Raw genomic sequence first — 26,849 nt, forward strand, 5'->3', positions numbered from 1 at the left:
AAAAAGAAGCTGGATGGCGGATTGACACCTAGTAGCACAAGATGAATGAAATAACCATTCTCGGTATATCATAAACGGCATAGTTGCAGGAGCAGATACCACCAGATGAGAAGTAAAGGAAAGCAAAACAAACAAAACAACAACAAAACCCATATTCAGTCACTGGGTTTTTAGGAAGTGTGAGAAACTAGGGCAAAGCATCAAGTTCAAGATGTTAAATAAGACCAACTGCTCCCTGACCTGGTGATGCTTACAGTTCAGCAGTGAGGACAGATACTTACAAATACAAATGCAAAAAACTCATTAAGTAATTGCAACTTGGATAATATTAGATTGTAGAGAAAATTCTTCTTGATGAAAGAAATCACTGAGGCTAATTAAAAAAAAAGGAAGATTCACATTGATGGTGTTATTCTCCCGTGTCTATACCCAAGTTTGGATTTGTAATTGGACAATTAGCTATGGCTTTAGCAACCAATTGTAAAGTCAAACACATAATAAAAGATCACTAATAAGAAAAAGTTCAAATAGGCTACTGATATATAAGCTGGTTCATTTATATTGAAGCATAGCTTTAAATAAGTAGTCTGCAAAATCAAATCACCCCACAATTTTTACTAGCCATAATATAATTTTTTTTGGCACTGGGGCACACATACATCCTAAGCCCTGATGTGTCATTCATTTTACAGCATCACTTCAAAGAGATAAAGGTTTAAGCAAATAAAGAGTTAGATCAACTCATCTCCCAACAAGGTAATTTCATCTACAAAGGAAGAGCGTTGCTGTGAAACACAGCGTATGCACTCGACTCATCAGCAGCTTGCACAAATGGTGCTCCAGATGTATATCTGTTCAAGTCAGCCCAAGGCAACAATTTTGATCAATTCTAATGTGATAAAATGCTGCAGGGAAAGTGTGCAGAAACGTGTTTACGTCAGCCCTTAATTAAACTGTTGTTCACTTCCAAAGAACCTTAGGAAACACTAATGAGACATGAGTTTTGGCAATTTCTTCATCAAAGCAAAGACCCCTTCCTCAGTCTGTAGCAGCCTGTCATCCAAGTCGCTCCCGGGATAAATGTCACATGGCACTCCCATCAGTTAGCCACCTGTTAGTAGAACTTCACTGAAGTCAACTAGTGATCTAGGGCAAGCTCAAACAGCCACCTTAACACCTGCCTGTCTGGGACACCTGCTCCTTTTTCACATATAGTAGAGCAATATGTTAGCTTTTCCAATATGCTTGAGTAGATTAAGGTTACAAATCGAATTTCTATCACCTATATAGAAAACACGTCATTTTCTTAATAAAAAAAAATAAAAGACTATTCTTCTTCTCTACAATAATACATACGGTTTAAGCTATTTCAAATCAATTATGTAAGAGCACACAAGAATTCTTGAATTTCTGGAAGCTATTAATTTCAGCATGGTAGAACACTAATTAAAATATATTAACTGTGCCATTCCTATAATTTAGAAAAACATTTCTATCTAGTTAACAAAGAAGCAAATTGTCTCAAAATATTTTAACAGTCCAATCCTTGCCCATATTCCTAAATTGTCTTCCTCATTTATATACTATGCTTGTAAACAAGTCTAACCCAGCCCTCTACCTGCAAGTCATCATTTGCTGGCTTCTGTTGTTTTCCAGTATTTAAGGTTAAGGTATGTTTATTATGAAGTGCTTAAAAAACCATCATCGTTGTTAAAAATGCCTTCTTTATTTTTTACATTATCAAGATGCCGAACAGATGTTACAGGATTTTTTTTTTCTTTTGCAGAAGAAAACTCAGGAGCAATGAAAAAACAATAAGAGGGAAACTTCTGTTAACCTTGACCCTTTAGGATGAGCATGACAGAGACCAAAGAAGGAACGTGCCTATGTGGTAACACTTAGCTCATATAGTCTCTAAGATTTGCTAAGCTTATCTTATATTGGCAAGTCTTACAAGGCAATACCTCTTAGAGTTTTCTAGGTTTCTTTATCTTCTACAGGTTGTAGACGTTCATCGATTTTTTTTCTTTGAGCGTTTTATAAATTTACAAAGAATAAAATTTTTGTACATAGAAAAATCTCCTCAGAGACAGAGACCAAATTCACTGTTGAATGAAGCAAAGGTGGTGAACACATCCATTACTCTGCTGAAATTCGGTCAAGCGACACAAGCCACTGAGGGTGGAAAAACGAACTTCAGCCAAACAGGGGAATTTCTGCTGTCCATTAAAATGCTAGGGTGGCAGCTGGAAGCCACCATGACAAAGGAACGAGCTACCTGCATAAAATTAAAAATGCTGTTTGTAATAGATGAGAGGCTACCAAATCCATGTGTGGGGACCACACTGTAGGTCAGGAGCTAGAAATCTGATACTTTTATATCAGGCCATAAATCCAGAGTCAGTCCAGAGAGAAGCAAACAGCTTGGACCCCGTGCCCAGAGGACGAGAAGAAGGCAGGGAACTGGACTCTGCCAACTGAACGCTCATAGAGACCAAGGATTCTCTTCCTCTGTTTTTGCCTTGGGGTACATCAGGAAGAGGGGAGGAAAGTTTAGAGGTTATTTATAACTGTATACACATTATGTAAAATACTGCAATTATCAAGCCTCGGAGATTCCAGCCCAAAGCTCTGATGTGTTAATTTCTATTGTTTCCCTGTGGAGAACCCCTGGGAATTTTGCCTTAAGTTTTACCTACAGATAAAGGAGTGATGGCTGGGAGGTGCCCTGAGGGAGTGTGTCCTGAAGGCTGAAGAAGGAAGGCAGAGCACAGTGGGCTATACCTTTACTTGAAAGCTTTATATAATCCCTGAGGTACAGTCTCCATTTCCCCATTTTTTTTTTCCACAGTAAAATGGAGCTATGGACATCACATTTTACTGTGGAAAAAGTAAACCCAATGGTTTAAATGAAATGTAAATGACCAAAAAAAAAAAGGTGCAACGGGCAGCGTCCCAAGGCCATGGAGACACCGTTCTTTAAATATATTTCATGGGGCGCCTGGGTGGCTCAGTCGGTTGGGGGCGTCCGACTTCGGCTCAGGTCACGATCTCACGGTCCGCGAGTTCAAGCCCCGCGTCGGGCCTCTGGGCTGATGGCTCAGAGCCTGGAGCCTACTTCCATTCTGTGTCTCCCTCTGTCTCTGCCCCTCCCCCGTTCATGCTCTGTCTCTCTCTGTCTCAAAAATAAATAACGTTAAAAAAAAATTTAAAAAATATATATATATATTTCAGATGACAGATTTCAAAATGGCGGATGGAGCCATGTGCTACATTTCAATATTATGGATGTGACAGTGGAGTTAAACCAACCGCTTCAGGAACCGCTAGTAGGAAGGTAAATTCATAAGACCTTCCTGGATTCTGTACCAATATTTACCAAAAGTCTTAAAAGTGGACAATGTTTAACTCAGTAATTCTATAGTAGGAAGGTATTCATTCCTTTGACAAAATTTCATGGACGATCTACTTGTGACATGATGCCAAATAGTATGTTAGATTCGGGGACAGCAAATATGACTAGATTGGAACAAAATAATCAGATTGAAGCACAAATATCTCCATACGGTGATGTTCGCTGTATCTTCATTACGTAAAAGCTTGCAAACTGCTTACACCTCCATAAGCAAAGTAGACATTTACAAATTTATAGTACAAGCGAGGGGGAACTGGTATATTATGCAGCCTTTGTAGAGTGGAAATTGAATGACATGGTAAAATGGCCATTATATTATAAAATCTATGTGATAGGATTATAGGTGATTTTATTTTCTTATTTATATTTGACAGTTTGTTTTCCCACAAGTAATTTTTACTGTTACTATAAAAAAAAAAAAAAGGAACATATATATTGGGGGGGGGGGGAATACTGCCTTGGGCTCCACAGAGTATTATAATGTAAGGACATGCCTCATGGGTCTTCAGTACTGGAGGTTACAAAATATATAAAATATGAGATGCCTAAATGTAACACTTGCAAGTTAGGCTGGCTAAAGGCAAAACAGTGTATTTTTGGAGAATCCAAGTGAAGAGAATACTGAAGATCTGTTCCAAAGACTCTTCTAGATGTAAAATTTTACGATTGTGTGGCAAATGTGAATAAGTCCTTCCCACACACTCCGAGTTAACAAAAGCCTCGGAATGTTATGACAAGACATATGGACTTAATCCCACCACAGTAGTTTCATGATGATGCCAGATGATTCAAAAAAAATAATTAGCTGCCATGTTAAGAAAGTATCTCCATATATATATTTACATTTATCACACTCTAAAATAACTCTGGAAAACGGCAAGCTACATTAAGAGAGATAAGATATCATCTTCAATTAAAATTTTCAATCTTTTTTAAAAATGAAATCAGTTCTTTTTTTAAAAAAGAAAATATGGTAGCCTTCATGTGAAATAAATGAAAATTCTTACTTTAATCATTGAGCTGTTTAATCTTAACTACACTTGTGCATATTACTGTATTCTTCAGCAATTTAAAACATTCGTGATCGTTTAAGTCTCTCCATTGTATACTTCAATCCCAGTACGTTAAGCAGCATGTTACTACAAGTCTCTAGTCACATCTCTATTATAAAAAAAAAAAAAAAAAAAAAAAAAAAAAAAAAAGTCTCCAGGCTACACCTACACCCAATACAAAGTTAAAGCTCAAACCACTTTGCAGCTCACAAACATCTTCCTGAGACATTAAAAAAAAAATGACAACAACCCTTTGAATAATGAAAGAAGAGTGCTAAATGAATACTGAATAAATGAAAACTACTTTAAAAATACTTCAAAATGCTTTGTCCATTAAGCAATTTCATTTTAACAGACAGACAAGGGTAAGTGTCTTGAGTAATGTCAGAAAACCTTGCTTGCAAGGAGGAGAAAACCCCACACAATTATGCAGGATTTGGAGTATATTTTCGGTCCCTTATTAAATATTGGCATAGGTAAATAGCTGCTATTCACCATGCCTCTGGGAAAACCTCTTGGCTATAGAGGCTTATTAGTGTTAAGCATCTGAGAGCCATGGACTATAAAATAAAATCAATACCGTAACCTTAGCTGTAAAAGTCAGAAAGATACTGGAAGAGTTCTAATTTAACAAGATACAGATGAGATTTTAGAGGAGAACATTTGGGGAAAAGCCATGCATTTAGAAACATTTATGCTACAAGACATCTCAAGGTTTTCTGTTGTTACTAATGCTCTTATTATCCATGCTGGTAATGGTTAGGGTTGATTTAAACTTGATGGTGTTACTTTAGTGGATTTACAGGAAAGTCCTAGAAATGATCTGGAACTTATTTCAAATAAAATCATTAAAATGAGGTAGTAAACTAATTGCTTAGGAACAATTATGATTTGATGTGGTTTAGTGTGGTAGAGGAAAAAAATCACGAAAATGTTAAGGTCGTTAGTTCAGCCGCTCAATGCAAATATGATTACTCTGCACAATATTCTATTTCTCTTAATGGAAAAGTAGCCAAAACTGGTATAAATTGTAGTGTTTAAGTTCAACCTGAATCTATATTTTTCCTCTAAACAAATGTAAATGAAGAAAAAAAGAACCTTCTGTCAATGAAATTACTATGATGGCATATTTATTATCCTAATGGTTTTAGAAATCACGTGAAATTGAATCAGTAACAAAACCTCTATTTAGTAATGGACCAATTAACATTTGCGAGATCAATGTCAATGAAAACAGAATATTGTCACAGGATAATGGTCTCCTATTGCTACATCCCTAGTCATTTAGAGAAAATAAATGTTGCCGTCTGGCTGAGTCATTTATTTTCAAAGTAAGGAGACACTGATCCCATAACAAGGTTCTGTTATAATAACTCAATCTCTATCAATCATTGTTGTACCGCCGAGGTGAGGACAGGACATGTATTTGTAAGAACTGCACATTCCTCAGCTATAAGGCACAACATTGGTGCCTTGCGAGCACATAAACAGCCCAATTATTGTGTTATTCAAAGACAGTATTTATAAAATAAACCATCTAATAAAAATAATTTAGGAAACGGAAAACTTTCTGATATTTCAAACAGATCCATTTAATGAAGCTTAAAAAACTCAAGTAGTGCAGATCTAAAAATTCTTTGAGTTCAACTAATTTAAAATCTAGCATTTTGGACAAGAAGGGACCTTAGTATTCAACCCTGATTTACAGATGAAAACTCTAAATCTTTCTGAAATTAAGGGATTTGTCTAAGGCCACACCAGTACGTGGTTTCCTGATCACCATTATAGTGCTCTAAGCATAAGGCAAAAAATTGAAACAGAACTAAAATATGCACATATGGATATGACATTCTAGACTTTAGGATTATTTTTATTAACTTATGGGTTTTAAAATTTTTTTAACATTTATCATTTTTGAGAGACAGAGTGCAAGTTGGGAGAGGGGCAGAGAGGAGCCAGAGACACAGAATCTGAGCAGGCTCCAGGCTCCGAGCTGTCAGCACAGAGCCCGACGCGGGGCTCGAACTCACGAACTGTGAGATCATGACCTCGAACTCACGAACTGTGAGATCACGACCGGAGCCGAGTGGACGCTCAACCGACCGAGGCCACCCAGGTGCCCCTTTAATGACATTTTTTTTTTTTAACTAAGCTCTAGGCCAACGTGGGGCTTGAACTCACGACTCCAAGATTGAGTCACATGTTTTACCAATTGAGCCAGCCAGGCACCCCAAGACTTTAGGATTATTTATAACAACGTCTAGTATAAATATGAATGAGATCTTAACACGACCAGATCCAAGGACTGTATTCCATGAAACCCTAGAGTCTACACACCCTTCTTACATTACGTGCATTTATCTGTATTAAGTTCCAGTATTAGGGGGAAAAAAAAAACAAAAACGTCATAGAGGTTTATAACTAGTTTGCAAAGCACATCACAATGACTTGTTTGGACAGTAGTGTATGTAGTATGGGTTCTACAGCAAAATGAACAAGGGTTCCCATTTTACTTCTGCTACTTATCATCTGTGTGATTGATGTCAACTTTCCTAATCAATGTAGTGATTAGTTTAAATGATCTGTAAATGTTTTTCTTTGACTAGCGTTGAAAAGCAAAATACATGTAAAGTCTTGGCCCAGTTCCTCGAAGGTAGAAGTGCTCAGAAACAGTACAAAGGGCAGGAAGATCTGGTTTTCCTCATTTGCATGTATTATTGAACACAAAATTACGTTTCTGTGGTTCCTTCAGCAAATAGATGACATAGAAAGAGGAGTTCGAATAAAAATAGTTATACGAAAAAACAGTCAATATAACTACTATAGGTTAAAAGAGGCTGAAATCACAAGCACATTAAATGGACCGTTTTGGGTCCTCATTTAAACAAAACAGCCTATGAAATATTCCGGGGAATTTAAACATGGAATACATATTAGGTGGTATTAGCAATAATTATTACGTTTGTTAAATTGATACTAGTATTGGGATTGTGTTAAAAATAAAAATAAAAACACTTAGACGTATTTATAAGTAAAATGACAATGTCTGGGATTTAATTTTAAGAAAACTTCAAAAACAGAGAGTTAGTAAATGCACAAGATTGGCAATGTCGGTAACAGTTTAAAGCTGGGTACATGGACGTTCACCTTATGAAGCTGTCTACTTTCATGTTTTCCCAAACAAAAAAGCTTTTATTTTTTTTATTATTATTTTTTTTAAATTTTTTTTAACATTTATTTATTTTTGAGACAGAGAGAGACAGCATGAACGGGGAGGGGCAGAGAGAGAGGGAGACAGAATCGGAAGTAGGATCCAGGCTCTGAGCCATCAGCCCAGAGCCCGACGCGGGGCTCGAACTCACAGACCGCGAGATCGTGACCTGAGCCGAAGTCGGATGCTCGACCGACTGAGCACACAGGCACCCCACAAAAAAAAGCTTTTTAAAACATCAATGTTTCAACATTCATCCAAGGCTCTTCACATTTATCTATCACAAGCATGCATATCTTGTTTGTTTTTTTAGTTCAAAACTTTTAATCATGACACTAATATTAGAGAGACGGTTTTCTAAAAAAAAAAAATCAGATATACATTTTACTATCTCAATACTTTGTTTTGACAATTCTTCCAGAACCCTGAAAACTCATAAATTCACCTCCACTCCCCCATTTTTGTTCTACAAGATTTAACAGACTCTTCCGTGAAAACTGTCCATCTGCCAAGACAGTGTTGAATACTTTCAAATTCTCCTATTTCTCCATTTCTCCCTAAATAGGTTAGTTTACATATTATTCTCTAGAGGGTTGTGTGGGATGACAGAGGGGGGGAAAAACAAAAACAGCCTTTAAAAAAGAAGACCTAGGCTCTGCTCTCCTTATCCAGACACTTGGGATAAGACAGCCCCTCACTGATCCTCAGATTGCTTAGCTGAAAAAGACCCTTGAACGACATCTTGCTTAGGGTTCTAATAATCCGTGTTCTATCCTGAATAATCAATCTCTTTACTGTATATGATATTCAGAAGTAAATAACTCAAAAGAAACTGGCTGTCTAAACTACTTAAAATAAACTTAAACATGACATCAATGTGTAAAGGGATTTGAATTAAAACCTTTTAATCACTCCAAAAAACTTTGCATGGCGCACTAATCATACTGAGCAACCATCTCTCATGGGTTTTCCACTTTCCTATTTTAGGCTGTGCGCCATCAATCCAGAGACCCAGCATTAAATCGCAAGCTGTTATTTTTCCAAACTAATTATCCAATGTCCGTTTGTCTGAAAAAAAATGCTGTATTTTCAAGTTCATGAGTCTCCAGAGCCTGAATTAACTTTCCCCTATTAGTAGTATTGGTCTTTCTAACAAGTCCCCAGGTTTGCCCCGTCCAAAATACTCCTCTGGTTAAAAGCTGCTGATGAAAGCTTTCACCTACGATTTATTGTTTTTTCTTTCTGTTTGAAAGATGCTCACGTTGTGATTTTTCAACTATAGCAGTGTAGCTGAAGGATAAAGAAATATAGCAGACAAAGGAATCCCCCGGAGTGTGGAGTTTTGCTCTCCAATGGCATCATGATACATGGAGAGGTTCACAGAAGAGTTTGGCAAGAGCTGCAAATCATTCACTTTCGGTATTTCAATTATCAGCTAAACAAACAAACAACAAAAAACCTTAAAAATTGTACTTGCACATTACATTCAAACCATTTTCTTGACATGTACTTCTCCAAAAGCACTTATATCTCAGATTTTGTCCAGCTCAAAATTTGATATTGAGCACTTGATATTTAATCCTTGTGATATAACCTTAAGAATGTAAGGAATTGTTGGTGTTCTATCTGGTTCCCAAAGGGAGCTTAAAATCCTTCCAGGAAGATTACTAAGCATTTGCCTTGCCGTCTTTCTAGGACGTCTTTAATGTAATGACCCCCAGACAGTAGTTATTCAACTATTGTAAAAGCTGCTCATTTATGCAGCTCCCATATTTCTATAGAAATCTTTCCTTTTATTTCTTCTAACAGAAATCTTGAGATTATATCATTTGTTGGACTGTAGTTAAGGTTAAGCACTGTTTTGCAAATTTGAACCTAGGATTAAACCTCTCTGTAGATTCTTGAGTGGGGAAAAAAAAAGATGTTCTGACCTCACAAACTTAAACACGGTCAATATCCACTCAAGGACAGCCACATTGATAGCACATGGCAGTATATTAAACATTCTACAAATGATTCATGAATGAAAAAAAAAGGTTACATTTCTGTTACAATGAGTTTTCCAAACTCAGTTGAATGCTCTTGTATCTAGTGTGCCTATTAACATTCCTTCAACTCACCCAAGAAATACTGGTCTCTTAATTCGGTTCTATCATTATATTTTCTATGACTGACTGAACTCATGATGTTAGGTTGGCATTATTATCTGTAGCCCCAGTGTTCCCTGGAGACTTTGGTTCAATTCATTGGATATTTAATCCTACATTCTCGTACAACTCTACGAAGCAGAACCTGACATTTAGCACAAGATTTAAAACCATACTACCAATGAAACAGTTGAAAAATTATTACAAATATCTCCAGGGCTAGGAAATATATGAAAACTTCAAAAGACTAACTGAAGAGATTTTATTCATGTGATTGAACTGTAAATTTTTTTTTTATTTTTTTTAAGTTTTTAATTTATTTTTGAGACAGAGAGAGACAGAGCCATGAACGGGGGAGGGTCAGAGAGAGAGGGAGACACAGAATCAGAAGCAGGCTCCAGGCTCTGAGCCATCAGCCCAGAGCCCGACGCAGGGGCTCGAACTCACGACCGCGAGATCATGACCTGAGCTGAAGTCGGACGCTCAACCGACTGAGGCCACCCAGGCGCCCCTTGAACTGTAAATTTTTAAAGTTAGTGTTATTTTCTAGTACTTAGAGCAACCAGAACATGATGCCTGAATACTACCTATTTGAGAGTCCAGTATACATTTTTAAACTACCCTTAAAATTCTAATAACCTACCATATACTGCTAAGTAGTGCTAGTTTCGGGTAACATACCAATTCATTGATTTTTGTGTAAAGATTTACATCCCATACTGCTTAAAAGTAAACTACTTCTGAGGCACAGACAGTCCCCTCATAGTCTGGTTTACATGATTTATTCTCTGTGAAGAACCTTTTTTCATAAATAGCAAAATATTATTTTCCTGCTCAGTAGGGCAAGGGCTGGAAATTTAATTTATTCATATTTATGTGCCCAATGCCTAGAAAACTTCCTGGCAAATAATAGGCATTTGATAAATGTTAATTGAGTCCAATTACCTAAAATCCTAAATGTGTTGGAATTAGTAAAATTTTACTGCATGAAAAGGTTTTTTGAATTTACAATTTATAAAACTAAGTTGTTTAAATACTCATCAGACTGAGAAGCTGTTTAGTTTTCCATTTAGAAAGCCCAGCTGTATATAACAAATATACTTACTGTGTCATAAATGTCTATTAAATAGTGTTTTAGGAGCCTTATATGCAGACTCGATTGAATCTGCAAGTACTTAGAATGACAGTGACAGAATGTTATTGATAAAGCATGGTTTCAAATATCCAAGCATACCATTTGTCAGTCTGTTTAATTCCTAGGTATTGGGGAAGCCTGGGGTGCTCAGTCCGTTAAGTGCTCCGACTTCAACTCGAGGTCATGATATCATGGTTCACAAGTTCAATCCCTGCATAGGGATCTGTGCTGACAGCTCAGAGCCTGGAGCCGCTTGGATCCTGGTGTCTCCCTCTCTCTCTGCCCCTCCCCCACTCATGCTCTGTCTCTCTCATAAGAATGAATAAATAAACATCAAAAAAAGTTATTAAAAAATTCCTAGGCATTATCATATGACAAGACTTAGCCCCATGAAAGTAATTTATTAGAAGAAAACACAAGACCTATTTCTTTTTTTTCCCTCTTTTATTAGAAGTTATAAAAAGTACTCTAATGATCTCATTACATCAAGTAGGAATTGAGTCTCTGAAGTGGCTCAGGTGGAAAAAAATTAAGACACACAAGATCTCAGATGGTTTTTTGTGTGCTATTGGAATAAAAGAAGTTGTCAGCATGCACATTGATAAGCTAATTTGGTTCTATTAATTTAACCATCAAAACCGAAAATGATGGAACATCATATACAAAAAACCCAAGTTTTCAAGTGCGTTGGAAGAGTCAGGAAGTTTAAGGCTGGGAAATTCATAGAAGAGATTAGCAAGAAAGGATGCTTTAGAATCTAGGAAAGAAATGTAACAGCGGCTGTCTAGCTCTTTGTTAGTGGCCAGTTTTCTTTTTTCCTTCCCTTCCCAACATGTAAAAGAACACAAAGTAAAATATAAGTATTACATAATGTAGATACTGATAAATTTAGTTAGTTCTCTCACTATATATCAGGAGAAATTTTAAGCAACTTATATAGATTCCTACCAACTGTCGACCACTATTACATAGTGCTTAGTTTTTAACTGTTCATGTCTCTATTCCGCAAAATTAAAAAATTACAATTCTTTTATGACTAGGACACTGTAACTTTCCTGCATTGTGAAAAAAAAAAAAGACATACAAATATGAGTAATTATGCTTATAATACCCTAAAATAAAAATACTTTTTTCATTAAATTATTAGGAAGTACATAAATATTAATTATTACATAAGCCTAGATTTTTTCACTGCAAATTTGCCGATTCTTTTTAAATACAGTGAGTATACAGTATTACTTTAGTTATATTATATCCTATATTTTTGCCTACATGGAATAAATCTCAATGGTTGTTTAGGTTGGTGTTCAGATTATAAGGGAAAGTAGAATGCCACGTATTGTCCATAATTTTGTTACCTTTAATTCTTATGTTTCAAAAATTAGTGTTGCTAAGGGCTCTGGTAGGCTTTAATATGCAAAGTGAACCCCTAACAGAATAAGGCGTGCTTGGGAATAATTAATGGGAATTTTAAACATTTCTGCCAATTATAAACACAAGCATATTTCAATCAACCAATAAGTAGTTATTGATTACCAATTAGCGCAGGGCTTTGTGGGAGAAACAAGTATAAGACATGGACTAAAGCCATTACAAATATTGAGTGGTGCTCAGTACGCCCTTTAGAACAGTCCCTTCGTGATGGGCAAGTGTGTCTGAAGAATATTTGAAGACGGACAAGAACAACCATGGGGCATTTTATTTTGCAAATTTTAAAAAAGCAATTTTCTAAGAACAAAAGGACTGCATCTGGCTTAGCAAATTTAAAAGATAGTACTGTACTGCCCTCATTTTTTTTTTTTTATTGTAGTTCAAGTCTTCTTCCCCACAATGGCTTATTGTGCACATTACAAAGTCTTCAGGGTCTTCAGAATTAAAGTGACAAGAGTATTTTTTTTTGTAAGTACACTTGAGAATGGATCATTCTTCCTTACTCTTAATATAATATGCCCTTCCAGACTTCTCCAGTAATTCTAGTCATCTTGACAAAAGAAAATCACCAAGACAATACAACAATTTTACAAAGAGAAAGAATGACAGTTTCCCTTCTACTTTTCAAAAATGTTTTATAATATGATTTGAGATTGGCTTTATTCAATAGGCTGAAAGAGGAATCAATTTTTAAAAAGTGACACTCTCTATAATAAAGCACACCTACACTTCTGAACAACACATCCCTTCCCACACATTCACAGTGTTATTATTATTACCATTAGAATCTTTTCCAGAATAATTTTCGGAAGGGGAAAATATGGCTTTGTTTAGAAGAAACTGACAATGCCCGGTTAAACAAGCAATAATATATAAAGGGTTGAGGGTTTTGTTTTTTTATTCTTACTTCTGCAAATCTGGTGAAAGTCCCAGAAATACTATTTCTTGCCTTCGCTAATGAGACTTATGCTCTATCAGTGTTCATTTATCCAACAAAATCTTTTGTGCCCCTACTATGCACCAAGGTGCTGGTTACATAATAGCCAAAATAGATAAGGTCCCTGCCCTCACAGCGCAGACAGATTTAGACAATGAATCCCATAAATGAGCACGTAACTATCTATTACGAGAACAATGAAAGGACACTATGGGGTGTCAGGAGAGAAAAATAGCAAGATCTAATTTAGATTGAACTTCCTCAATTTAGGCTGGGACTTGAAAGATGCCAAAAACTGTGCCAGATGGAGAGTTAGAAGAGGAGAATTCCAGAGGGCATGGCTTAGATGAAGCTCTTAGGTTTTGCCTTCCCCAGTATTACAAAGCACCAAGTAAAGTGCAAGAAGAACAGCAGCCAGCACCGCTGAGGCCAGGGTGGCGGTCTGAGGCCAGACAAGGACAGGGCTTGTCCATCGTACAAGAGAATTTGGATTTTCTCCTAAGAGGACTGGAAGTTGCTGAAGGATTTAAGCAGGGCAGTAATATGATGGTATTAAGTTTTATAAAGACCCTGTCTGCTGTCTGAAGAATAGATTTGGAAGAGGGGGAGGTCATCTCAGAGCCGAAACTCTCCAGCTGATTTTCAGATCCTTCTTTAAAACAGCCCATCATCTCTCCTTATTTCCTTACCCACGCAGTGTCCCGCCACACAGTACAACGTGGCCATCCGGAAACTCACTCTTGCGCAGTGCTTGGCTCTACTTTTCCCTCTGCCTGCCCTGCCCCTTCTTTACCAGTTGACAATCTCAACATGCTAAAGGAGACCCACCTGACTTAAAGTCCAATTCCTCCATGAAGTTGTTTCATTATTCTTTAAACCCTATGGCGCATGTTATGAAAATGGGGAGCAGCAAATAAGCAACGTCTATATAGCAACGTCTATTTATAGCAAACGTCTATAAATAATATTCAGCAGCTCCTGAATAAGGAGCTGACTTTGACTTTAACTGCTATGCTTCAGAGTCATTTGTCTCCTGAGGTAACCTAGTACACAGTCCCCCAACCTGAGATATAGACACTCAAGTCATGGGCTAAAAGCCATTGGTAAAGAGACTTTTTTTCTTTTACACTTTTAATAAAATGTAATATCTGACATAAAAGATAAATTTTCAGCTATTTTTTATGCTGCTGATGTAAATCATATTTATACACACACATACCAACAAGACACTGGAGTTAGCTAATTTTTTCATTTCTATGTTTAATACTTTTCCTCTCATTGTAGCCAAAAGGCATGAGGATGTCTAATGAAATATATTTAATCCAATAGACTTTAAGAATGAAAAAGAGCTAAGTCTCCATTTAGAGAGCCAAATAACGTCTATAAAATTCAACTTTTCTTCAAAGCTGCCCTACAACTGGGTCATAGTTTCATCTAGAAAGAACAATTAGATTGACTCAGACACAAAGTTCCTTACATTACACTTGTATTTATTGTTTACGCTGTACCCACTTCTCAAATGGAATTATGGCTTCCTTGAAATGGGAATTTTCAGTAACTGGCACCTGTAAACCGCTCAAAGTGTGGCTGCTCCCTGAAATACCCCACACAGAGTAGCAATCTGATCTCATTGAATCAGAGCTTGTAGTCTTGCTGCAATCCAACCCACGAATGCAGACAGACATCCATAATGGGAGGTTCTAAAAGATCATTCTGTCTGGGAGAAGAAGTCCAATAGACATGGAAAATAAGGGACTTTTGTAACTTTGATGACATGTGACTAGTACATTATCTAAAAATAATTTCACTGCACTCATTTTATGAAGAAAATATAATCCATATCGATTCAATTATGAAATTTTGACTAAATGGAACTTTTGAAGCCAGCTGGCATCGTACTGGAAAGTCTCTAGAGGAACCTCCTTATCGCTCACCTTGATCTCTTTCATGCCATGTTCGACTTCCAGCAGCTGGTGAATTCGGAGAGGGATAGAAGTCTCCTGTAGGACTTGGTTCCATATTTTCATCTATAGATATAGTTTTGGGTCTTTTGCTGTTAAAATATGATAATAGTTACATTAGCGGGCTAAGACAGCATGTAGCATGTGACAGTATACGATTTGAGAAGATTTTTACTGTGAAAGTTTACATAAACCAAAGTAATAGTCTCTCAGAATCATTTCTGAAAAAATAGAGTGTATTCAAGACTTCTATAGGCATAGCAAATATTTCTAGTTGTATATATCATTTATTACGTCATATTATAACTGTACCTGCCTAACAGGTAGGATGTTTATTATATTTACCTTTTGAAGTAGATATCCAAAGAAATTTCAGTACTAAAAAGTGAATTCTTGATGTGATGTGTGTACTAATTCTCAAACTGTTAAGATTTACCTGACTCTTATCATTATTATCAATATTAATAATATTCATTAGCATAGCACTTGCCATTAACAATGTAATCTTTTCATATTAATTCAAAGATAAGGCAATTGACTAAAGTGGAACATGAACTTTGGAGTGAACCAGCCTCGTACCAAATCTTGACTAGACCACTCACTACTTCTTAGTAGTAAGCTCCTTAACCTTTCTAAACTCATTTAATCATTATAAAATGGAAACAATAAAACTAGTTCAAAGGGGAGTGGTTGAGAGGGTTAAATGAGTTATTAAATGGAAAGCTCTTAGTTAAGTGGCTGACATTTAGAAGATACTTATTGAATAGTAATTATTGTCAGCAATCCTATAATTAATAATATTTAAAAATTCTGTTATACTTTATTGATTATAAATTATTTTATATATTATTATATTTTTCTAAAAAGTGGGTTAGTCATCCTTTATTTTTTGTTAAGTTTATATATTTTGAGAAAGAGCATGTGACCCGTGGAGGGGCAGAGAGAGAATCCCAAGCAGGTTCCACACTGTCAGCAAAGAGCATGATGCAGGGCTAGAAACTCATGAACTGTGAGATCGTGACCTGAGCCAAAATCAAGAGTCAGTCGCCTACCTACTAAGCCACCCAGGTGCCCCATGTGATCTTTTATTCTTACGATCAACCATGAAAAACAGGCCATTGCCAAATTCAAACCAATGATATACTTCTAAAATGATATATTTTAATAAAGAAAACACGGTTCATCCCAATTATTAAGAAAAGTAAATATAAGGGCACTGGGGTCGCTCAGTCAGTTGAGCATCCGACTTCAGCTCAGGCTGTGATCTCAGGGTTTGTGAGTTCGAGTCCCCCATCGGGCTTTGTGCTAACAGCTCAGAACCTGGAAGCCTGCTTCGGATTCTGTGTCTCCCTCTCTCCCTGCCCCTCTCCCACTCACACTCTATCTCTGTCTCTCTCAAAAGTAAGTAAACATTAAAAACAAACTAGAACGCTTTAAAAGTTTTTTAAAAATAGTAAAGTAAATATTTAGGGTAGAGCTTAAAAAGCTATTTCATGGCACAGACATTTTGGCATGATATACTGTTTTCATATTATTCCCACCAATGCCCTATTAAACAGTCATAAGGACTATGAAAATGGATGTGTTTCCTTAAATAAGAAAAAAAAGAACCCTTATTCACATCTCTGTAGGTTAAAAAACTAAAAAAAGATATCTTCTGAATTAACTATGTAGTGCTAATAAACATAATGTCACAGGCTCTCAAAGTCCGACTGCAGAACTCCCATACATAAATCGGTCCTCCTTTTTCTTGCAAGTGGGGAGACAAATTTGGAGAAATTCCGTGAATTTCCCCAGGGCATGTTAGTGGAAGCAGCCTGATACAAAGTAAGGACTTCTGACCTTCCAAGGACTGTCCCGTTTTCGCTGCACTGTTTCCAAATCCTAGAAGCACACATACCTCTGTGTGTATTCACCGATGTACTTGTGATTAATATTGGACTCATAGTTCCCAGAGTATTAACATCATGTAAAGATGGCAAGTTCTATCCATGCAAAACCACGGTGAGAGTAATAATTGTTCTTTAGTTTATTCCTATGGTATCCAAAGTTAGGATGCACATTTTTTCAAACTCTCCATAAAGCTAATTCTCTCAGCTGTGAATCAGCAGTGAATACACAGGAGTGACTGAGAGTGAGACAGAAAAGATTTTCATAAGGAAATAACAAAGAAATGTTTTCGAAACCGTTTTTATGTGAATGGCATAATATCTAAAACCAAATGGCTGACCCATCAGGACCAAATAAGGACCGGATCAGACCAAATAAGAAAGTACTATTCACACTCAATGTAGAAAAACTAAAGCATTTTTAAGAACCAACTATGTCACAATTTTAGTGATAATAAACCAAATTACCTTGCTATGCAAACTATATGAAAATACAGTTTGACCATAAGTGATATAAAATTGAACTCAGTTAATAAACACATAAATGTGCATAGCCCCATAATTAATTCAAATGCAACTAACTTTCATTAGAACAGCTTAGGAAAATAATCACCCGTATTCCCTTATTCTTAAAAAGTGGATATCGTACAATGAAATGTTTTGCTCTGGAATTCATGTATGTGCTTACATTTGATCACGGGTGTATGTAATGCTCTGGAAAAATCATATTCATATAGCTTCAGAGTTGCTTTGTCCCACCCAAAAGATTTTTTTAAATGCCTTGAACAACAATTACATTTAATTGTCAAATATCTAGGGGCGCCTGGGTGCGCGTCGGTTAAGCGTCCGACTTCAGTCAGGTCACGATCCGCGGTCCGTGAGTTCGAGCCCCAGCGTTCGGGCTCTGGGCTGATGGTCAGAGCCTGGAGCCTGTTTCCGATTCTGTGTCTCACCTCTCTCTCTGACCCTCCCACGTTCATGCTCTGTCTCTCTCTCGTCCCAAAAATAAATGTTGAAAAAAAAAAATTAAAAAAAAAAATATCAAAATAAATTTAATCATCTAAGATGAAAAATATATGTAAAATCAGCAAAAAGTCTTGAACTCTTTCTCGGCTTTCTTTCCCCTCTATCTTCACCTACCTACCCATCTGCATATCTACCTACCTTCCTATCTGCACACCCGTCTACCAATCTGCACACAGACTGAGAATAAGCACAGTTCTTCCTTCAGTTACCTGCTTGGTGGAGAAGACAGTGACCTCTGAAGATTGACCCCCGAGTTCATGTCATGATAGTATGGTTGGCTCGGGATCTCTCCAATTGGGAAGTTGACTCCAGTTCCCTGGGTTATGGGCGCTGAGGAATAAAACAAAAAGAAACATCAAGAATGACATTTACACTTGCCATCTCCATTTGAATGTAACAATCTAATACTTGCCATGCCCCTGGGCAAACTTTCTTTATCCTGAGACTCAAACCTCAGCCATCGACCAGGGTACAACTTGAAGACTTCCTCATGATGCCAGTGTTCAAGTTTGGACACTGTTCAAGTTTGAGGCACTCAGACTATAATCATTGGTTACCACTTCCCCTCTTCCCAGTCCCCAGCCTTCTTCCCTCACCCCTTTGTAACAGTTGTCACTACATCTGTCACCACACTAGTCTGTAGATGCGTCAGAGGAAACGACATGTTTCCTATTGCTCAACACCAAGGAGGGTGTTTTGTGTATAGTTGGTTCTCAAAAACCAAATCATTTGTTCAATAAATCAAATTAGAATATTAACATTAATGTTAGAATGCATTAGAAATCATATTAATCATTATTTGATATAACTAATTCTTGTATTAGGGCAGGTATATGAGTAACATTGACACATATGAACATAAAAGCCAAGTTTTTTCCTCCCAAAATACACATTGAGGTTTCATGTATGAATAGTTAAGTGTGGCTTTTACTCAATATTTATGTTTTGTTTTTTAAGTTTTTATGCCCAAATTTATAAAAATCACTTAAAATGTACTCATGGAGTTTTACACTTTAAAGTATTATTTTGTAAATCAAGGAATCTTCTTAATCGTTTAAACATCCAACTTTTGATTTTGGCTCAGGTCATGAGATCGAGCCCCACATTGGGCTCTATGCTGACAGTGCAGAGCCTGCTTGGGATTCTCTCTCCCTCTCCGTCTGCCCCTCCCCCATGCATATGCTCACACTCTCTTTCTCTGAAAAAAAAAAAAAAAAGAAATCTTTTTGAGTTCGCTGATACATTTGGAACTGAGATGTTTATATGTAAGTATTGGTTTTGATACAATGGATGACATGTGTTCCAATTTTAAAAACTGGTTTCTAGACATCTTGAATAAATCCAGGAGGCAGCATGGTGTATTAGAAGGAGACGAATCTCGGGAGGTAGCCATGACTCTGAACTCCCTCTGCCACTTCTGAGCTTCTATGCTCCAATTTCCCCAAACTGTAAATGAGAAGAATTGTAACCTCGCACCTATGATTATTTTTGAAGATGAAATGAGGTTAAAGAGTGATAAAAGCCCAGCATACTGTCTAGCGCATAACAGGCATTCAACAATGGGAGTTCCCTTCTTTCCACGATTTCTTCCCCACATCTCCTCCCTGGCAGTCTGGAGTAGTTAGCAAGAGCGAAACAGTTTCAAAATACACCAAAAGCAGATGGAAGGGTAAATGAACCTATTTGCTGCAAATCTGTTCATTCAACAACTTGTTACTTGTGTCCATTATAGGCAGTGCCGCAAGGGATTCAGGACAGTCTGAGATAGTTCCGTCCTTAATAAAACAGATTGGGACAACAATCTGGGTGAACCAAAACACTTATGAAAAAACCGGAAATACCAGCGTAATGCAGAATCCAATGAAAATGCCAGTGAAAAACATGACCAAGAAATTCTATAGGACTTCATGGGAAGAAGAATCCAATCCACGCTTGAATGATCCAAGAACTCTGTGGAGAAACCATAGCTTGTACTGGACTTTGGAGAATGAGTAAGGTATTAAGGGGAGGTGCATTCTCAACAGGGGGTTATCACAACAGCAAAGTCAGGGGCAGAGATAATATGCAAAGTGAGACCAGGCAGGTTGGTGTCAAAGGACAGTGCATAAGAACAGTTTCTTTCTTCCTATTTCTATCAGGCCTTTCAAAAGCTCTACTGAGAGAAAAGGTGTCCCTGGGACTGTGGCAACAAAACTCTAGAGCCCTTGTGATTCACTCGAGCACACACAGTCTACTTAATCTTCCTCACACAGTCTACTTAATCTTCCTCTCTCCTAACCGATTCAAGTTGAATATATGACTCCAAAAGGAATGCAGATTTTCGAGGAATTTTTCTTACCCAGAATTTTTTTTTTTAATTTTTTTTTTCAACATTTATTTATTTTTGGGACAGAGAGAGACAGAGCATGAACGGGGGAGGGGCAGAGAGAGAGGGAGACACAGAATCGGAAACAGGCTCCAGGCTCCGAGCCATCAGCCCAGAGCCCGACGCGGGGCTCGAACTCCCGGACCGCGAGATCGTGACCTGGCTGAAGTCGGACGCTTAACCGACTGCGCCACCCAGGCGGACCCTTACCCAGAATTTTAATGTGTTCGCTAAATATGTTCTCTGTTAGCTGAATTGTATTTTTTTAAGTGTATATTTATTTTGAGCAAGAGAGAGAGAGAAAGCAAGCACACACGTGCACAATGGGGGAGGGGCAGGGAGAGACGAGAGAGAGAGAGAGAGAGGAGAGAGAAAATCCCAAGCAGGCTCCACACTCCCAGCACGGAGCCCGAAGCGGGCCTCGATCCCATGAAACGTGAGATCATGACCTGTGCCGAAAACCGACAGTCTGGGACACTCAACAGACTGATCTACCCAGGCGCCCCATGAATTCTATTCAATCTCAGGTAGGCCAAGATTAAACCTTCAAATATTTTTAAGAAAGTATGAGTAGGAGGCACATGTGTTATTGCAGAGAATGAATCAAAGAATATATAATGAATCATCTCTCTTCCATAATAAAAATAAAATCACTATCTACAGGATAACTCTCAGCTCCAAACTTCTGGAGTTATACCTCTGCTAAATCACTCTTTATATAATGCACTCTAAACTCATTTTACACTGAAAATGTTTTGTATTCAATGTGTAACTGTGCCTAATGGCTTGAATTCTTTGGGCAGCTGAAATGTAATGCTTGTTGTGGCCTGAGGTACACCGGAGGTTAAAAAAATGCAAGGTAAAAAATCCCACAGTAACCACATGCTTTAAAGTTTATTATTAGAATCATGTTCATGTGACAGTGGAAAGCAGGGTATGTGCTAGGAGGAGGCATTTGAGGGACTCAGTGAAAGTCAGTAATCTGTCCAGCCTTCTACAAGTACTGGATACAATTCAAAGAACTGAATTACTAACAGGAACTACTTACAGGTTATATCTTTTGTGAAGTTATTTGAAATGTATTAAGCTATGCAATATTTGAGCGAAGATCTGTAGCTTCTATTTCACACATCTGACTTAACAGTCAACACAGATTGCTTGGCCATAAAATACTAGATGAAATTCATAGCAAAATAGTAATAAAAAAAATTTTGGAAATTTATTTTTCTAAATTTTGTTGCAGAAGGATTGTTAGCGAGGATCAAGACATCAATAAAAACGATTTCTACATGAGCATTGTAAAATTTAGTGTGCACCCTGACATTAAACGGTGAGAGTGCAAGAAGACGAGTAGATTAATAACAAACATGGCCAAAATCTGAAGCAGCTCTCACCAATGTATGTAATAACAAAGAAAGTATATGAGCATGGCAAGTCCAGTTGATACTCCTGTTTAAAAGCCTCGGAAAGAACTTCCATCAGACACAAAGACCAGTGCCAGCGCCTCTCCCGGAAACTGCAAGAAATCTGAAAGCTGCAAATCATGTTTAAGAGGCCTGCCAATATCCTCTTAGAAAAGGAGCTCCCGAAGAGCCTCAGATTCTAAGGGTGGAGGCCAACCCCTCATCTCTCTCGTTGTTCTTCTCACTCCAAAAGCCGATTCTAAATCAACTTTTAAGATGGAGATAATATCATGCAACAGAAAGATCACTATCCTACAACTGAGCAGCTCCATTAGGAAAGTCAACACGCACATTAGTGGGTCACATGATAGTAAAACCCTGGAGGACAGAAGCCATTAACATACCGTAAACCCTCGGGAAGTCAGAACTGGTGATCTACAGCAGAAGGGTTGTGCTGAAGTTTCTGCTTACTTAGCAAACCCTTATTTCATAAACAATGAAGTTCAATTGTGTAAATAAGGTTATGATGTGGATATATTAAAACACTTAGGAGAATAACTTCTCAAGCATTTCACAGACACCTATTTACATACCGAGTAGAAAATAAATGTTTGCTGAATAAATTAACTAATGAATGAAAATACAGACAATTAATACACGAATTACAAATCAGTAATGTGTGTCCTAACAGATACCTTAAAAACCTCTAAGAGATGACAGTATAAGCGTAAAAAGAATGAAGTATATTAAGTTTACCTCACTTTTCAACTGTTACAGAGAGGTATGTTTCTCACCTTCTCTTATGTTTCAAATTCAGATTTTTTTCAAAATATCACTCTGGGAATTTAAAGGTTCTATGTGGTTGCCCTTCTGTAGCATCTAGCATGATGTTACCTAGAATGAGGAATTAATAATATGTTCTAACAGATGGTTGGTCTGTCCTCACAAGAAGGAGGAAAATATATCATGAAACTTGGAAAGGACAAATTTAAACAAATAATGGTATAATGTCTCCTAATGTAGCAGTATAGCCTCTCTGCTAAAGAACAGTATAGGGAAAACACCCCCCCACACACACTTTCAAATTCCCCCTTCCTTACATGACGCCCGAGAGTGGAAGTAAGTCAGGCACGTTCCTTTCCAAATTAAAAATAAATACAGAAAACTTTCAAATGTCAGAGGCCTTCCATACCCCATTATTGATCAGGGAAAAACACGCAAGGCTCATTGCCTTGGTCAATGAAGCAGACCATCAGAATCCTCTTGTCTAGCGAACGAACCCTGGAGTTGCTGGGATATAGGATATTAGATTTCGGTCTACACTGCCTAAGTAAACAGACCCATGAAAGAAGTCTTGGGCGCATATGTTCATCTACTGGAGAATATGTCAGAAGGGATAAGTTATTTAAGGTCTTAAATGTTCACGTATATGACTCCCTGGGATACATGCTATTTGCACTGGCCACTCAAGAAACTGGAACTCTTGAAGAAACTATGGTTCAAAAGACCTCCTAGCTTGGGGATCACTTTACTGGGCCATAACTCTAAAAGACCACCTAAACTTCCCCTCCAGGATTAGCTCCGTTCTTTTTGGATCACCATAATTCTTGTTCATGACCTCGGAATTTGACCCAAATAGCAAACACAAATGAAACAAGAACAGAATGCCACCACATCACCTGAGTGATATCATTCCCAACTGTGACGCTCTCTAACAAAATGTCAGGTGAACAGCCTTCAAAGTTACACAAATAAGCTAAATCGGAGAAGAGAGCAAGAAGAAATGAGTCCCCTCCTTTAACAATCAGCCGTGCCTTAAGAGCTACCTCTGTACCCATCAGCAATAAGTAAAAAGTTGAGTCAGTAAAACTACTCTTTGGCCTAGGTAACTAGCTGGCCAGGTGAACTTCCCGGAGAAAAATCGCATCCGGCCTGTCAAGAATGCTGTCTCAGGTGAGGTGGCCAGTTAAAACAATTGGACATTGTTTCGGATAACAATGCTTTCTATCTATATCCAAACGACAATCTGCAAAATTAATTTCTGCATCCCTCTCCACGCTGCATGTTACTGTGTATATCCTGTACATCTCCAAGTCTCCACCAAAATGTTAGTAAAATGAAAAAGCACTTATCGACAGGAAACTTATGTGGGTTATCATAACAAAATGGAGCACATTGAATTAATCACGCTTCCTTTGATATAAATGACCATCTATGGTCACAGAGCGAGCAGTGAATTAAATGGATACCAATAACACAGCAATCAGAGCAACCCCCAAATAACTTTTGTACTCCAAAATTTGAGGATTTAAATGCAAATATTTTGGAAAATCAGACAAAATAGACTCACTGATGATTTTATCAGCAAGACGGAGATTTAACACTCAAATTTTCTTAATATTGTATTTAAGTTTCAAGATATAAAATATGTTAAATCATACCGTATAATTAAATAATAAGAAAACAATTTACTTACTTCTGGATACCCTCACAAGTTCTGATACATTGAAGACTCCAGATTTTACAAAACTATCCTCCAGGTAACCTGAAAACAAGTATCAAGAGGAAAAAGATCAGCGTAAGCAGGAAGCAAATAAATGATTAAACACTAGAATTTGTTCAAGTGTTTTGAAACCAAAGGTTAGAACGAAACCCAGGTATGCTTGTAACAAAGACCAGTAAAAGCAAAACTCTTTGAATAAAATCTGGGTCTGTTTAAACAAAAGTGAAACGTTTAGATGCCAAATAATTTCCCAGGAAAATTTTTCCTCAGCTTTCTAAATATACAGGGCAATGGCTACGGTTTTATTTGCCATGGCCCATGCACAGACAATGAAGGCTCAGGGGTTCCTACTGATGCACTCAGCTCGGTAGCACCTGGGAGACTAAAGTCTACCCATTTAGGAAAAGAAAGAAAGAAAAAGGAAAACCACAACCACAATTAGAACCTTGTTGGAATTACTTCAAAGGTCTCTCGAAACCACTGTTCTTTCACAAATCCTTCCCTGATTAAAGAAGAGTGAGCTGCCGTTACCAGCACTCCCCCACCCTTGTTCCAGGGTCATGAATCACACAAAAGTAGAACTTGTACATACTGCAAATACTTTGCATAGACCTATTTCCATGCACCTTTGATAAACCTCACATGATTTCACTGCTCTCTCACTCTTGCTACTACTTCCTGGAACTCCCTTCATTTCAAGATCCGGGTACTTTTTATTTATTAATTTATTATTATTATTATTATTATTATTATTACTATTATATTATTATTGTTGTTGTTATTATTATTATTTAAGGAAATGGTCCTAAATCCAGGCCTCCAGGAATGCCACATGACCCTTCTGGGACATCCAAGTACAGGGTCCACAGTGACTGTGGCCCACCGTCCACGAGCCTGAGTAAGTTCAGTCCTGGGTGGTATGTGGTCAAGCTATGGCCCACAAATACCAGTCATGTCCCTGGCTTCTCGTTTATGTGAAGGAGATGTACTGAGGGTGAAGAGGGAGAGAATACCGGAAGGAGGGTTATGGTTACTCTCTGCTCCCCAGGAAGAGAATAAGAAAAGTCTGAAAACCCTCAGAATTCAAATGCTTTCAGGAAACCAAACTCTAGATTCCAAGAACGGGCAACTGGATCAGATTTTACAGAGTTTTAGGGCTGACCAAGAGCCTGGAATCAGGGCAGGAATGTGAGTCATAGGTGGTTTAGCAACAGGGAGCACTCAGGTCAAGGGGCTGGGATTTGACTCCCAACCACATGTTACCAGTGTGGAATCGTGGTCACGTTATTAGACTCTTGCTGTCTCCTATTCCTCATTTATAAATCAGAGATCCTAAAATTGCTATGAATGGTAAGTGACCGAAGGCACTGATTAAATGCTCCCTCCCAGTAAGTTAGGATTGGCCAGTTGGGTCAACAATCACCTGTACGTTGAGTTACACACACTGGGTTCCAGACAGTCTCAACTTATTTGTAAATCTTGATTTAGAAATTTTACCAGAACAAAAGCTATCACACCACTTTTGAACTGTACATAGCATGAAGAGACCAAAGATCATTCAACGGGCATATATGTTTCACTGTTGTGAACCAAGGAGCCAAGCATGTCTGAACACGGTATTATACCCACCGTCCACCTTCCTTAGAAACAGAACAAAAGAAAGAGTGAGAGGGAATTATGAGATCTCAGCCGGGGACAAAACTCAGGTGTCACATTAAGTCGTTACTCTGAAAAACTACATACATTTTGAAGAGGGTAATAACCAAACGTCCTCATTTTATGCATCTGTATTTTAAGAAACTCTTACTGCTTGAGCAACTTAATTGTTCACCTGGTTGAACTCATTTCAGCGATTATTGAGAAATGTTGAGGTAGCCTACACCGTACAGGTGCATAAGCCATGAAAACAAAAAAAAAGACATCGACCTCCTTCGTGTGGTTTCCGGAAAACACATTTTCAATTTTCTGAACCATGCTAGGTTATCATCGTATAAAACAACAAACAGTCTTTGTGAAGTATAACAAATTATACTGTATTCTATATAAGGTACATGTGAAAAATTTTTAAGTTCATTTATTTATTTTGAGAGAGAGAGAGCATGAGCAGGGGAGGGGCAGAGGGAGAGGGAGAGGGAGAGAGAATCCTAGGCAGGCTCCACGCTGCCAGTGCAGAGCCGGACGTGGGGCTCGATCTCACTACCATGAGACCACGGCCTGAGACAAAATCAAGAGTCTGACGCGTAACAGACTGAGTCACCCGGGCGCCCCCGTGTAAAATTTTATATTTGGCAAATAGATTAAATACGGAGAGCTTATGTATCATGATGGCGGTTCATGTACTTAACCAAACGGACAAGCGTGTCTGTCCTCACCC

The 26,849-nt window shown here is 37.7% G+C and overlaps 1 protein-coding gene across 5 annotated transcripts in view; it reads right to left on the minus strand.

Annotated features, from left to right (window-relative positions):
• The window catches only part of NFIB (nuclear factor I B), a 240,665-nt gene that overhangs the window by 49,332 nt on the left and 164,484 nt on the right, over positions 1–26,849 (minus strand). For all 5 annotated transcript variants that reach the window (XM_030293500.1, XM_030293497.1, XM_030293496.1 and 2 more), the window contains exons 4-6: positions 24,449–24,517; positions 18,414–18,534; positions 15,263–15,381 (exon numbers count right to left, since the gene is read on the minus strand). In XM_030293500.1, coding sequence (XP_030149360.1) covers positions 15,263–15,381; positions 18,414–18,534; positions 24,449–24,517 — 309 coding nt within the window. The remainder of the gene's footprint in view (positions 1–15,262; positions 15,382–18,413; positions 18,535–24,448; positions 24,518–26,849) is intronic.

This window comes from Lynx canadensis, chromosome D4 (genome assembly GCF_007474595.2).
Source record: "Lynx canadensis isolate LIC74 chromosome D4, mLynCan4.pri.v2, whole genome shotgun sequence".
NCBI classification, from domain to species: Eukaryota; Metazoa; Chordata; class Mammalia; order Carnivora; family Felidae; genus Lynx; species Lynx canadensis.